Source organism: Prionailurus viverrinus, chromosome B4 (genome assembly GCF_022837055.1).
Source record: "Prionailurus viverrinus isolate Anna chromosome B4, UM_Priviv_1.0, whole genome shotgun sequence".
In the NCBI taxonomy this organism is placed as follows: Eukaryota; Metazoa; Chordata; class Mammalia; order Carnivora; family Felidae; genus Prionailurus; species Prionailurus viverrinus.
The window spans coordinates 43,835,702-43,851,695 of NC_062567.1; the positions used below are offsets into that span (position 1 = coordinate 43,835,702).

The 15,994-nt window shown below is 42.8% G+C and overlaps 1 protein-coding gene across 1 annotated transcript in view; it reads left to right on the forward strand.

The window, feature by feature from the left end:
* Nucleotides 1–241: 241 nt before the first annotated feature.
* Nucleotides 242–15,994, forward strand: part of FAM234B (family with sequence similarity 234 member B) — a 36,037-nt gene continuing 20,284 nt past the window's right edge. The window contains exons 1-3 of the mRNA XM_047867454.1: nt 242–434; nt 11,241–11,639; nt 15,037–15,135. Coding sequence (XP_047723410.1) covers nt 398–434; nt 11,241–11,639; nt 15,037–15,135 — 535 coding nt within the window. The 5' untranslated portion in view covers nt 242–397. The remainder of the gene's footprint in view (nt 435–11,240; nt 11,640–15,036; nt 15,136–15,994) is intronic.

Below are 15,994 nucleotides of genomic sequence, written 5' to 3' on the forward strand. Positions count from 1 at the left end.
GGCCCAGCTGGCAAGGTATGCAGGTAGGATTCAAATCCCGCCTAACTCCAAAGCCCAGGCTCATTTCACAACCAGTGCCTGCTTTAATACCTGCTATCTCATTCCATTCTCACTGCAAGCCTCCGGGGTAGTTATTATTTCCCCATTTCACTGAGCAGGAAAGTGAGACTCGGAGCAGTGAAGTGACTTGCCGGGAAAAGGATCTGGCTCCTAGTGGGCGGGAGGAGAGCAGGCAGAAGCGTGCACGTGGACTCCGGTGCCGCAACCCCGCGCCTCCGCCGGCTCCGCTCTGCCTCGCGGCTCCCACCTTCCCCGGTCCCAGTCCCGCGCACGGCCCGCTGCGAACTACACTTCCCGGCAGGACGCGGGCGCGCGCACGCGCACCGGGGCCTCCGCCATGGCGACTGTGCTGTCCAGGGCGCTCAAGCTCCCGGGTAAGGAGTCGCAGCCTCGCGACCACCCTGCTCCCGCGGGCCCTGGGGAGACTGGGAGGCAAGGCGCTGGAGGCAAAGCCGGTCGGGGCCTGGCCCCAGCCCCAGCCCCAGCGTAGATGCAGGCGCGCGGAGGCGAGCCGGTGCAGCCCCCACGGGCTGGGGGTCTGTCACCACCAGGGGGCGAGAGGGGCGCCAGGCTGGTCGGGGGTCGCGGGCGCGGGGCGAGCTTGGGAGACTCAAGGGAGGGAGCGCTGGAGGCGCCCGGGGCTGGTGGCCTGGAGCAGGCGGGCGTTGCTTAGAGGGCGGCAGTCAGAGCGCGCGTCGCCGCCATCCCAAAGGGAGGGCTGGTGAGGGGAGCATCCTTTCCTGAGCGCCGCGGACCACATACCGCAGGGTCCCCAGCTCTTTCTGTCTTGGGCTGGCTCTGCGGGCGAGGGGGGACAGGAGCTGTAGGACAGCGGGCCACCCTCTGGAGCAGCCTCTCCACTTAATGACAACACTGACGCAGCCATAAGGTAAGCGGCACAGGTGTTTACCCCTTCTGGTTTACAGAAGAGGAAAATGAGAGTTATTTGGCTAATTGACTTGTCCCAAGGTCGCAAAAACGGTATTGGAAACGCCTGGACTAGAACCTCTGGGGTCTCTTGATTCTAGATCCTGGGGTTTGATTCCTATTGATCAGCCTCTGGCTCTCAAGGCTAAGTATTGAGGAGGGAAAGGATTTGGCCCCTGAAAGTTGCAGATAAATTGTGGAATGTTCTTTAAGGAGGCACACTGGTAGTGTTGACAACTTCTAGAGCTAATTCAGTACTTTGGGCAGCAGCTTCAAGTTTTTAAAAATTTTCGCTTAAACCTCCAGAATGGGACTGTGCCGCTACAAGCTTGCTTTTTTAAATAAGAGTATATTTGTCCTGCCCAAATAAATTTTAAACATTAAGCTGCAAACATGTATTTGCTGATACGGTGATAGTGGGAAAAGCAGGGTTAGTAGGAAAAACAGTTGCTTTCACTGGCATCAGAAGAAAGGGCTAGTTTGGTGTCTGGTGGATAATCCAGCATATGGCATCACAGGGTGTATCACAGGGACTTTATTCTAAAGGAGCTTCCAGCCTGCTGCCACATTGTGCCATGGATGACACTGGGTTGGGTATGAATTTGCATTTCTGTCCCCAGACTTCATGACCTGAGACATTTTTCCCCCGACATGGGCTCATTAGAACATTGGAAGGGACATTGATAATATCTGTCTTGGAATGTGTATGTAACATTGGAATGAAGTGGGGGATGGATGTGTGCCTTTACCTGCAGGATTAGTTAGTTTTTTTTTTTTTTTTTAAGAGAATGCAGAGAGAGTACAAGTGGGGGAGAGGGGCAGAGAGAGAGAGAATCTTAAGCAGACTCCACACCAAGCTGGACGTGGGGCTCGATCCCACGACCCTGGGATCATGACCTGAGCCGAAATCACAAGTTAGACACTCAACTGACTGAGCCACCCAGGCGCCCCAGGATTAATTAACTTTAAAGAGAGTACCTTTGTATATCCTTAGTGTAGGATGATATCCTCTCCAAGGATAATGAGATATCAGACATATTTAGATTTATTTCTTTTAAGTTCCTTTTCTTTTTTCCCAGCATAGATAATTATTCTTCTCTAAGGATGGGAATGCAAGAAAAACGCTTTTGAAACTCTTGAGCTCTTTTGCATTCTCACGTTGTAAGGCTGTGACACTATCACTCCCTGGAGTATTCAGTTGCAGTAACTCAGTCAGCTGACAGGGTAGGGAAAGTATAGTCTGGACCTTGGGCCTGTGTTTGAACAGCGCCTTGGACCTGAAGAGACAGGTATGTTCCATACTTTTTAAGGCCCGGGTGCAATGGCCATGTGTTCTCTTCGATGATGTGGGTTGTGGTTTCTTTTGTTTGTTTTTGTTAGTACTTTTGCTTGTCTCCCTTTTGTCGTTTCTCCCCACTGCCCCAAATACAATTTTTAGTTTTTAGGTAGAAGTTGCCTTCTTAATAACTTTTTTTTGGATTTCCTGTGATTGGAACTGTGAGGCTGTTATCCAGTTTGGGCTACTGTGTTATGTTACCTTAGTTAACATCGTCTCTTTTTTTTTAAACTGAAGTCTAATTGACACATCCTATTAGTTTTAGGTATACAACGTAATGATTCGATATTTGTATATATTGCAAAATGATCACCACAGTGACATCCTCACTATTTCTATGTGTAAGGAAGCAGACTAGAATGGTAACTAAGAGCATGACACAGCTTTGGGTTCAAGTCCAGTGTTTACCAGATTGGTTATTTAATCTTTTTAAGCTTTAGTTTGTTCATGTGTCGTAATACTATTATTATGGAAAATTCTTTAGGTACTGCACACTCTGCTTCATATTTACCTCATGGGGTTATTTGGCTTAAAATTTTTTGGGGGGCGCCTGGGTGGCTCAGTCAGTTAAGCTTCCGACTTCGGCTCAGGTCATTATCTCGCGGTCTGTGAGTTCGAGCCCTGCGTCAGGCTCTGTGCTGACAGCTCAGAGCCTGGAGCCTGTTTCAGATTCTGTGTCTGCCCCTCTCTCTGACCCTCCCCCGTTCATGCTCTGTCTCTCTCTGTCTCAAAAATACATAAATGTTAAAAAAAATTTAAAAAAATTTTTTTCAAAGTTTATTTATTTAAAAAAAAATTTTTTTTAACGTGTATTTATTTTTGAGACAGAGACAGAGCATGAATGGGGGAGGGTCAGAGAGAGAGGGAGACACAGAATCGGAAGCAGGCTCCAGGCTCTGAGCCATCAGCCCAGAGCCCGACGCGGGGCTCGAACTCACGGACCGCGAGATCGTGACCTGAGCCGAAGTCGGACGCTCAACCGACTGAGCCACCCAGGCGCCCCCAAAGTTTATTTATTTTTGAGAGAGAGAGACTGCGAGCTGGAGAGGGACGAGAGAGAGGGAGACACAGAATCTGAAGCAGGCTCCAGGTTCCGTGCTGTCAGCACAGAGCCGGATACGGGGCATGAGCCCATGAACCGTGAGATCATGACCTGAGCCGAAGTTGGATGCTTAACTGACTGAGCCACCCAGGCGCCCCGGGATTATTTGTCTTAGTAGAAGAAATGGATGTACTGAAGAGGTTTGTTATTATTCAGTAAGTGTTAGTTCTTATTATCATCTTTGTTAGCACCAGGCTCATTTAGGAATGTGCTTCCTGAAGGAAGGCCTAATGTAACAGTGAGCTAATGACAGATGTCATCAAGTTGGTGAAGAAAGGACAGTTGCTTGGAATCTATTTCAGTCTCTTACCCTTCCACTAAGCCCAAGATGGAAAGATGTTTGGCTCACATGCATATGATAGGGTAAATTAGTAACAGAAGGACAATGTGACATTCATAAAGCAGCCTGTGGAACAACTTATCTTAAGTAAATATTTTTTTAGTCCATTTTAAAGTTTGAAGGTCAAAGCCTGAAAGGTATATCAGAGCTCAATGTTACTGTAACGATTTGTTTTATTATGTGTAATTTAGAATCGTTATGGGCCCTGGATAATCTAATCTATGATGTGATTTACCTTTAATTGCAGTAGAGTGTAGTCTATGTATAGTACATATCACAGAATGGTGTGTTTTCCACCATATTTTCCTGAACATACCTGGGGAAGATACAGTTGCACTTCCTTCCTATTTTCCTCTGTACCATTTTGGGAATGCTGTTTAACTGGCATCCTCAGTCTTCCTAAGGTGAAAAGTGATAGCTGTGGAAAGCTCATTTATGTTGATACATTATGAAATCAGTATCCTCTCCTATATTCTTTGAAAACCTTTCATTGATTAAAAATATGGGTGGTGGCTGTAATCAGTAGAGAAAAGAGTGCTAAAGTGCCCTGCCTTCTGAAGTGTGATTTTGATCATGATTATAACTTCAGGCAAGTTGGTGTACTTTATACTTCACAATGCCTTGTCTTTCTGTGACAGATAGCAAACATATTTACGTAGGAGTTCTCTGATCAAGTTTATAGTCTGGAATAATTAAGCTGGGCTTTGTGTAACGTCTGGAAAAATACACTATCTTTTGATAATGTAGGTTACTGATAAGAAGTTAGCCTGATTATTTTATTTTATTTTTAAAATTTACATCCAAGTTAGTTAGCATATAGTGCAACAATGATTTCAGGAGTAGATTTCTTAATGCCCCTTACCCATTTAGCCCATCCCCCCTCCCACAACCCCTCCAGTAACCCTCTGTTTAGGAGTCTCTTATGTTTTGTCCCCTTTCCTGTTTTTATATTGTTTTTGCTTCCCTTCCCTTATGCTTATCTGTTTTATATCTTAAATTCCACATATGTGTGAAGTCATACGATATTTGTCCTTCTCTAATTTCAGTTAGCATAATATCCTCTAGTTCCATCCATGTAGTTGCAAATGGCAAGATTTCATTCCTTTTGATTGCTGAGTAATACTCCATTGTGTGTGTGTGTGTGTGTGTGTGTGTGTGTGTGTGTGTGTGTGTGTATACACCACATCTTCTTTATTCATTCATCCGTAGATGGACATTTGGGCTCTTTCCATACTTTGGCTATTGTTGATAGTGCTGCTGTAAGCATTGGGGTGCATGTGCCCCTTCAAAACCCTACAACCCAGCAATTGCACTACTAAGTTAGCCTGGTTTTTGTTCCCATCTTTAGTGACTGGATTCTCTTTCCCTTGGCTTGGCTGCTCATATATGATTCTCTTCTTGTCCTTGAAATTTAGCCCCTTTTTTGCAATATATTTCAGTATTGATTATTCTGTATCAGTTTTTCTTGGGACTCAGTGTACCCTTTACCATTTTGGGTCTTGCTATATTACAGGAGCTTGTTTGGCATGTCTTTTAATTATTGTTTTTTGTTCCATTTTCTTTTCCGTTGTCTTCTTCAGTTACGCATATATTGGGTCACTTTTGCTGTCTGTATCTATGCCTTTTTAGTCTTCTTGAAAGCCTTGATCTTTTCCATGGGAGACCTCAAAACCAGACTGCCTGGATTTGAATGCTTGCATTATTGCTTACTTGCTGTTTAACTGTGGGCCCAGTGACTTAAACTTCCAAACCTCAGTTTCTTCATCTTGAAAACGGAGATAATAATGTTTCTGTCTCCAAAAGTTGTTATGAAGATTGCAGAGATAAGGCAGTAAAAGGGTGTGGAAGAGGGCATACTAAGTGCTTGGAACTACCAGCCATTCTTGTTTCCATTTCATTTTGCTTGATTTTCCACCAGTCTGCCCTTTATATCTCGGACTCTTTTCAGCCATGTCTGCCCGTTTGCTCATTCCAGTAAGAGTATCTTTTCTAAACTTGTTTTATTAATTTTTCCATTGTTTTTCTGAGCCCTGCTTGTTTACTTCTCATCTTCTCTATTCAGTTGTCCTTTATTCTTAGAAATATTATGTGTGTGTGTGTGTGTGTGTGTGTGTGTGTACTCTTATTTCAGAGAAACTGTTTTCTTTAATTTCTTGGATTCCCTGGGGAAGTATCTGTTCATTATTTCTTCCATTTTGTGGCATTATTTGTCCAGCATTGGTTCCTCAGTAGATTTTGTTGGCTGTTTTTTTGTAACTTCTTTCTTGAATATTTGCAGAACTTTGAAGTATCTCATAGAATAAGTACTAATGATGGCTTCTTTCTGATTGTAAATCATATTTAATGGTCATTTGTTTTATAGCTAGCTCTTGGCTGACATGCAGGCAGAGGCTGGGGGAGTGAGCCAGGGCAGTTAGAAGCTAGAATTTAATCTACTTGGGCCCCAGCCTGTTTAAAAAAAAAAAAAAAAATCCCCCTCTTCAGGTCTGACTGTCTACAGCTACTTTTCTTACCTGCCAGGCTGACAGCCTGCTTCCTGTAAACATAGAAGCCTTTCTCATTTACTCTTACCTTGCTTTTGAGTCTATGGTGTTGAATGGGGCCCATCGATGCCTTTGGGACCCCAGACTTGGTCTTTCTAAGCAAGAAATAACCAGTTTGGCTATATATCCATGGAACAAGGGAGGTAATACAATTGATTGGTTAGGATTGTGAATTCTGTAGTCAGATTGCCTGAGTTTGAATCCTGGCTCTCTTTCTCCCTAGTTCTGTGATCTTATGCAACTTATCTCTCTATATTTTCATTTCTTGTTGGTAAAATGGGAATAACAACAACAACAACAGCAACAACAACAACAACGATACCTACCTTCCAGGGTTGTCATGAGGATGGAATGAATTAACATGTACATGCTTGGACCAGTGCCCAGGATAGTAGGCACTCCTCCTTTTCAGTTAGCATCATTGCCATCATCTTTATTGTTGTCATTATTAACTCTGTGAACTCTGCTCACTGGTGGGGACCTGAGATGCATGCATCTACTCTTACTGTGCTTCCTCAATAGGATACAAGTTTTGCTGCATTTGGCAACAATTTTTCATAAATTGTAGTTTGGGAATGTGGTTGTTTTCTTTTCTCCCATTTTATTACACCCCTCCCTCCACCCCCCAGTTTTTAGGACGAATACTGACAGAAAGGCTTTCCTTTGCTATCATCAACTGGAAGTATATAGTATTTTACAGAGACCATTTCAAGAGTAGCTGATTTTCAAAGGATGCTTGCAAATTAGTTTTATAGGTTCAGTAAAGATTTTACTAGTTTCTGTAGCATATGCAGCCAAGTTCTCTTCCTGCCTGTGATAGTGTGTGATATCATAAAATGCATTTCTTTTAAACTGTTTTGTTAGCCAATATTTTAGTAAGGGTTTTACTTTGACTGTTTTAGACTGGTATATTTGTTGCAAGGTGGCAACTGACAAGCAAGGTTGAATTTCGTAAGCATCAATGCTAAATTTTTCACTTGATGCTAAAAATCCAATTGTACCGTTATATAAGATGACCTGAGTGTATGTAGACAATACTTGGGAGTTTGAGTTGAATCAGTTGTGTGATGTGACTGCCAAGAAAGCTGGCAAGATATTAGGTTACAGTAATCGAATTGTAGCATATTCTCTAGATTAGGGAGGACATGGTTCTGCCCTCCGCTGGCCTGGTCAGACTGCACCCTGGGGATTGTATCCAGTTCCAAGAACCATACTTTAAGAAGCACTGACATATCACATTGTGTCCAGAGCAGAGCGACCAGGATGTTGAGGACACGTGAAACGGTGCTTCTTCAAGTGATGAGTTGAAGGAGGTGGAGACGTTTACCCTGGGGAAGACAAGATTGGGCAGCTGGGAGAAATAACGCCAACAGTAATAATAGAAGCTGAAATCTGTTGACTGCAACTATAAGCCAGACCCTAAGGACCATGCATATGTTATCTTATTTAATCCTCAAAAATAGTTGCATGAGGTGGGAAAAATAATTGCCCCATTTCAGAAATGGGGAGAATAAGGCTCACTAAAGCTGAGAAATTAATTGAGGTCACATGATTAAAAAGAGATGGAGCCAAGATTTGACTCTGTCTGTCTGTCTGCCTGTAAAGACTTGAACTCTTAAACACCATGCCATACTTTTCTTATGACTGGTGTCTTCACGTTTTGAAGGACTTGCATGTGGAAGAGGGGTCCCAGAAGTTAGAACTAGGGCAGACAATCGGCAAATGGCCAGAAACAGATTCTCGAATCAGTGTATGGAACTGCTTTCTGGATTGGAGGGCAGTGAGTTTCCCTCATACTGCTTATGTTCAGGTGTATGCTGAGTGACTGCATGGTGGGTGTTTGATTTTCTCTTTGTTAGATATAGTCTTTTTTTTTTTAATTAAAAAAATTTAAAATCATGGTAAAATACACATAAAAGTCACCCTCTCAACCATTTTTAAATGCACGTTTAAGATGTAACCAATTTTAAATGTAGTATTGTTAAGCATATTCACATTGTTGTGCAACCAGTGTCTAGAACTTTGTCTAGCAAAGCTGAAGCTCTGTAAGGCATCCCCCGCTCTTTGATAGTTTGCATTATGTCCCTTTGCTTTTATGGAAGACCTGTGTCAGTGCCTATTTTCACTAACCTAAAGAAATCCAAAGAGGATTTTCGCTTTTGTGAAAAAAGGCAAAAAGTGAGCATTCGGTGCTTGTTTTGCAGCAAGTCAATAGAGAGGCAGCGCTCACCCCAGCCGTGGGAGGGGTCCCGCCGAGCTGCTTGCCTGGGAACCACCCTCAGCATCTCAGCCCCAAGCCGCCAGGGCTTTGAACTGTGTCTGGGGGCATCTGTGCTTTATCCCAGCTTATTTTGTGCATCCATTAGCAAGATGTGCCCTGAGGTATCAGAAAAGCCTAGGAGAGGTTATTGCTTGGGTCTGGGAAAGCTCAAAAAAATTTTCCATATAAATTAATGATAATTGCTTCTTTGTTTTATGCTATTACAGCTTAGGAGGATTTTGACAGGAATACTCTACTTTTGGATAGTGAGGGAAACCTGTACCCATTAAATAATAACAACTCCCCATTTACCCATACTCCCAGGCCCTGGAAACTACATTCTAATTTGTTTCTATGAATCTGATTAATCTAGATAAATATCTCATATAAGAATCATACAGTGTCTCTGTTTATTTCACTTAGCATAATGCCTTCAAGGTTCGTCTGTACTATATAGCATGTTAGAGTTTCTTTACTTTTTAAGGTGGGATAGTAATCCATGGGAGGTATATATCACATTTTGAATCCCATCAGGTATATCCTTTTAATTAAAAAAAATTTTTGTTTTAAGTTTTAGAGTTAATATATTATTATATTATGTGTATAATATAATATATAATTATATAATATATAATAAATATATATACTATTTATATATTAATATATATAAATATATATAATAAATATATATTATATATAATATATTATTATAACAGCCTATGGTTCTGTTTGCAGATTATTATAACTAAAATTATATGGGACAGTTAGAAAATGGGGTACCCTAATTAATAAAATAATTTGGTTCACGGAGTAGATAATATAAATTGTAGAAGATTAGCTTAAAACCTGTACTGACTTTATAGCATAATTTGGAAATACTATTTTGAATTAAATTCCTAATAATTGGTCTATTTTCTTACAATTTGTGCCTTTACAAGACAAATCCAATATTTGTTGATAAAATGAATAGCTTTGAAAGTGAAAATACATAGGAGTGTCTAGTTAATAGAATGCCAGTTTGCTCAGTATCTCCTGTGCTTTTTTTTGTAAAATACTTAATGTTATAAAGTATATCTGTGTAATGTTTATCTTTTTAATAAAATATTTATTGATTTTCTGTGTACCAAGCACTAAGCTTTACACTAAAGATCTTACTTCCCATATTGGTTTCTATATAGTGTTTTATTGCTTCATATTATGTCTTGAGTAAATGAGACATAATATATGGAGTGACATCACCAAGATCACAGTGACAAGAGGCAGAGATCAACATCAAGAATTTTTCTTTTTTCCTTTTTAACTAACTGGGTCGTATTTTCTTTTTTATATTTCTTTTTTAAACACGATTGACTGATTGATTGATTGATTGATTGATGGAGGGGAGAGTTGGGGAGAGGGGCAGAAGGAAAGAGAGAAAATCTTAAGCAGGCTCCATGCTCAGCATGGAGTCTGACAGGGGCCTGATGTGGGGCTTGATCCCACGGTGCTGGGATCATGACCTGAGCTGAAATCAAGAGTCAGATGCTCGACTGACTGAGCCTAGGTGCCCCTTTACATTTCTTCTTAATAAAAGCTTTAACAATGGAGTTTATGTTAGTACAACTTACCATGTAATTTCTAACACTGGAAATTTTTTCTTGGTTTTTGCATGGTGATAGCATGAACTAAAGGCATAAAAGCAGTTAGTCATGGGCGGTGAGGGTCAAGGAGTGGCTTGGGAGCAAGTGTTGCTTCAGCTCTCCTATAATTTCCACCTGTCAGCCACCCCAAATAAATGTAGGGTCTAAGTAAAAACAGGGCGCTTGTTGTGTAAGCCAGCTTTGAGAAAAATCCTTTACCGCTGCATTCCTGCTTGATCCCACCCCTCCTAAAATACTTGGTCAGAACAGCATTTGTAAAGGTAAACAGTGTTTACTGAAACATGTACTGACAGGGCTTTAGAATCATAGGAAGTTTCTCAGAAGTGAGTTTTCAGGTGACAGTGTTCTACTTTGCAAGCTGTTTCTGTGGAGACCATTAGGAAGCCACGAATATCCGACTGTGAGAAGCAGTGCCCAGAGAACGATTCTTCTGAAGTTTAGGCAAGTTCCAGGAAGGTTTGGAACATCACAGATCTAAGAAAATCAAAGGAAATCTGCACATAAGGCATATGGAAGGTTGATATAAGAGCCATGTCTTTCTTTAGTGAGATTCACACAAATTAAGAGTTTTTTTTTTTCAAACTAAAAAGGTACCAAAGCATAAGAGACTCTTAAATAAAACTGAGAACAAACTGAGGGTTGATGGGGGGTGGGAGGGAGGGGAGGGTGGATGATGGGTATTGAGGAGGGCACCTTTTGGGATGAGCACTGGGTGTTGTATGGAAACCAATTTGACAATAAACTTCATATATTGAAAAAAAAACTAAAAAGGTATTTGAAATTTGCCACTTTGTTTCTTTTCCAATTTTTTAAAGTCATAAAAGCAATAATTCTAGAACACTGATTTTCTTCCCCCCCATTCTTTCCCCATTTTGCTGGCATCTGTTTTATAGATAGCCATCAAGATTTAAGTTTGTAAACTTAAGTTATTTTGTTTTCTGTGTGTTCTTTTAGCTGTTCACAGTTGCCATGTAATTGTTGAGGGTTTTTCCTTCCTAGTTCTTTCTGACATTCCGTCTTTCTGTGTTTCAGGGAAGAAAAGTCCAGATCTAGGGGAGTATGACCCCCTCACACAGGCCGACAGTGACGAGAGCGAGGATGACCTTGTACTCAACTTGCAGCAGAAGAATGGAGGGGTCAAAAATGGGAAGAGCCCTCTGGGAGAAGTGCCAGAACCTGACTCAGATGCTGAGGCTGTGGGGGCTGCAAAGCCGCATCTTTCAGAAGTCACCACAGAGGGGTACCCCTCAGAACCTCTTGGGGGCCTGGAGCAGAAGGCAACCTCTTCCATTGTGTCTTACGTACGCACATCTGTCTTCCTGCTAACTTTGGTCATCTCCATGATCCTGGTGCTCGTATGTGCTTTCCTGATCCCCTGTCCCCCCAGAGATCTGCACAGCACTTGGAGCCGCCACCTGGGCCCCCAGAGAGGTGAGTTGCAGGATTTCCAGCCCCAATTGTGGAAAACTTCAAGTTTACATGTAATTTTGTAAAACTTCTGTAAAACTGTATGCTGATGACGTTGAAAATTCCCTCCAGGTCTTTACAAATAAATGTGTGTCATATAGCATTCCTCTCCCTGTGTGTGGAGGTGGTTAGGAGGTTAAAATTGGAAATAAAACAAAAAGATTGATACAGCTCCAGAAGCTTGGGAAGGTCGCTGCTCTGTTGTGTTTCTATTGGCGTTGGTCTTAATTAGATGCAGATAGGACAGAGCATTGGTTTGCTGGGTCCTTGCAGTACAGCCAACACTGTCAGGGGAGAGCAAAGCTGTGAGACGGGCTATTTACAGAGAAAAGTAAGGCTCAAGGCCTGGCCAGACCAGAGGCCAGGGCTTTGTAGGACCCTCAGGCATTTGTCGATTATAGGAGCCTCACCCAATTTGAATTTTGAAATAATTTCTTTCAAGTAAAGTCGACTTGCTTTCTTGTGGTAAGTTTTCTTTCTTGCTCCTAATGGTTAGGTTGGTGCCACCCAAGTAATTCTAGCTATTTTGTCTCATTCTGGGGCAGGTTTCTTTTAAATAGCTTGCTCTGGGTCCAGAATGCGATTCCATCTGAGCTGTGAGTGCCAAACAGTCCTGTCTTTTATGAACTGCCTTGGGGTGCGGGGGTTCAGAACACCACCCCAAAATATGTCACAGCAAACAAAATATTGTTTATTTTGAGTTGAAGGCACATGAATAGCAGCAGATGCAAGAAGGGCACTCTGACCTTGACCTTTAATTCTTCCCTGAAGCAGGAGATGAAACTCCTATGTGAAAGATGCCCTCCCAGTACCAGGAGGAAAGAAGCATTCTAATCAACAGAGACAGGGGGTTGAGGCTGAGAGAAGTCTGTGCAAACAGAGACCTTGTTAAAATAACTCTTCTCTTCCTTTAGTCTCTTTAGACGTGTTAGCTCCCTTCCCATGGCTACCACTCTTTGTTCAACCTAGTACGTAAGCACTTCTCCAGGTCTTTATTTTTCTGTGGGGGCTCCCACGTACATGTGAAATTTCATTCCGTGAACGTTGAGTCCTTTTGTCACGTCAGTCTGTCTTCTTAACCGGTTATCTCATTATGTTTTATTACTCAGTCCCAGCTAGGAACCCTAAGAAGGTAGGGGAGAAATTTTCCCTCCCCTACAATACTCCCAAACCCCTACATCATCTTTGTTTAGAAATATTTTACCTCTGACACTTCACTAATTTTAGTTGATTTAGCTTCTGATGAGTTCTGTGTTCTCACCTTTACTTTCTCTTAAGGCAAGACTGGGTAGATGTGACGTATGCTGTATTCCCACCACACAGGATATCTCTCCCTGTCTTCCTTTTTTTTTTTTTTTTTTTTTTTTTAATTTTTTTTCAACATTTTTAATTTATTTTTGGGACAGAGAGAGACAGAGCATGAACGGGGGAGGGGCAGAGAGAGAGGGAGACACAGAATCGGAAACAGGCTCCAGGCTCTGAGCCATCAGCCCAGAGCCCGACGCGGGGCTCGAACTCCCGGACCGCGAGATCGTGACCTGGCTGAAGTCGGACGCTTAACCGACTGCGCCACCCAGGCGCCCCCCTGTCTTCCTTTTTTAAAAGATTTCAATTTATTAACAAAATTTTTTTTTTATTTTATAGAGAGAGAGGGCTCAAGTAGAGGCGAAGGGCAGAGGGGGAGAGAGAGAGAGAAAGAGAGAGAGTGAGAGAGAAAGAGAGTGAGAGAATCTTAAGCAGGCAGGCTTCACACTCAGCTCAGAGCCCAGAGCCCAACACAGGGCTCGATCCCATGACCCTGTGATCATGACCTGAGCTGAAATCAAGAGTTGGATGCTCAACTGACTGAGCCACCCAGGCACACCTCTTCCTTCCTTTTTTGATGATTCTAAGTGAGCTCTTATAATATTTGTATATGTGGTAAGGCTAGGAACAAATCACTGATGTATCCACCACCGAGTTTAAGAAATAAGACATTATAAAGACCGTTGAAATCTCCATGTGTCCCTCCTCACCAAAGCCACCTCTCCCTGCCGGAGTTCTACTGCCCTGAGTTTTGTGTCATTATTTCTTTACTTTTCTTTAAAGTTTTACCACATGGTAAAGTAATTTTTCCCATTTTGAATTTTGTGTAAATGTAATTAAGCAGGCTTCTGTGACTTGTTTTTTCTTTTTGTTTAGCATGTTTATAAAATGCTTTTTGATGTTCATCAATATTGATATACTGTAACTGGACCTTACTCATTTTCATCACTGATTCCCCATGGTATGATTATCCCATGATTTATTGATTCATTTTACTGTTGATAAACATTTAGGTGACTTCTATTTTTTAAAAAATGAATAATGCTGTTAAGAAGATTCTTGTACATGTTTGCTGATGCAGCGTGTGAACATTTCTCTAGAGCATTAACCTGTGAGTGATACTGCTGGGTCATAAGGTGTGCGTGTGTTCAATTTACGTTAAATTATTTTCCATAGTGGTTGTACCAGTTTACACTTCCACCAGCTGTGCATGAGTTCTCTCCAACTTTGGCAGGTGTCCTCTGACTCCACACTGTTGAGGGGTAGGGTGGCACTATCTATTTGTGACCGCTCAGTGGGAAGCCCAGACTCCCTGCTAGGCCTCTGCTGACACCACCCAGGCAGGGGCAGCACGAGCTGCCTCATTCATGCCAGGTAGGGGTAAAACTATAGGCTTCCCTTGTGTGTGTGGAGGGCACTAGGCAGGGATGAAAGTCCTGGCTCCCCACCTGGCCTTCTCCGATGTGACCTTGGTTGGGGTGGGGGAAGGGTGCCTTATTACAGCTGGGCAAAGTGGAACTCTAGGCTCTCACTTGGCCTTTGCTGTGGGGGTGGGGTGGGGGCACAGTTCTATCTGTATGGTGTTTGGTTGGTGTAGAACACTTGTCATCTAAAACTTTCCTGTCTTGCTATGCTGTTCCTTTCCTGGTCCTTTGGCTAGGGGAGCCAGCTTTTCTTGGACCTTTTTTGTCTGTACCTGCTGGCATTTCTGGTTGCCAGCTTCTGCAGCACCTCGTCTGGGACATTTCAGGCCAAAAGAAAGCCCAGGGGAGTCATCACCTTGTTATTCCTTGGGTTTTGCAATCTCTAGCCATGCTACCTTCTCTGCGCCTTCCAGAGTCTTCTTACATTTGTTTTCTCAGTAATGCCTGGGGACTTGAGCTGCACTTAGAAGAATAGGCAGTACTGTGTGTACTCTGTCTTATCTAGGAACCAGAAGTCTGCCTATTTTGTAGGGAGGTGCTGGCAGTGCTCTGTGTCTGTTCCCTTTGTAACCTGGGAGAACTGGTTTGTGGTGACTTAACTCAGGACTTTTTTGTTTTTATGTGTTCATCAGGTGGGGACCTGTCTCCGTTGGAATTGGCTGATGTGAATGGAGATGGCCTGCGTGATGTACTTCTCTCCTTCGTAACTTCAAGGAATGGGAGTGCGGTCGGTAAGACACATGTCTTATAGAGGCTGCTACAGGAGAAGTTCATTGATTGGAGGGGCTGTGAACTAAGAGAAAACAGAGGGTTGTCTCCAGAAGGGCACTATAGAAAAGGATCTGGAGTCAATAGAAAGTCATCATGGGTCTATCATATGTGACTAACCTTATTGGAAAGCTCCTGTGTGTAAGCAAAGCTCATTTCAAGAATCATGGAGAGTTGTAGCTGGAAGAACTTTTAGTGGGTCGCCCAGTCCCATAATACAGAAGCTGAGATCCAGAGAGGAAGTGACTTGTCTACACACCAATGAACAGCATTAGTTCCCAGGGTTCTTGAGTTTTCTCCTGGCCAATTTTCCATTGCTTCTTAGATTATAGTAAATGCTAATCCAATCCGACCTTCCCATCCCCAGCAGAAAGCTTCTGTTCATGTTCTAACATATTTTTACACACATATATCTTGGCCAGGTGCTTTCTTTTTCCTCCTGTTTAGTCCTCTCTCATTCTCTCTGGTCTCCCACCCTGCTCTCTGCACTGGAAGGCCAACCAGTAGGCATTATGTCAACAGGCTACCTTGCTTACCAACTTCTGATTGGGTTTGGCCAATAGGAAGCACAGGCAAGAAGTTGGAGGAGAGGAAGAGAGTGAGGGGAGGGTATTTATTCCCTTGGCTCCCTCCCTGCCAGTGTGAACTCAGGCTGGCTACATCCTTGATCATAGGTCACATCCTCTCTTAAGGTGGTCTTCTCATAGGACTTTCTTTTTTGGCATTTCAGGAATCACTTCCTCTCCTGTCTCTTTGTGCCTGGGAGTGGTAACAGTTCTAAGGGGTGGTGCTATCCCTTGTGGTTTGTCTGTACCCAGACCA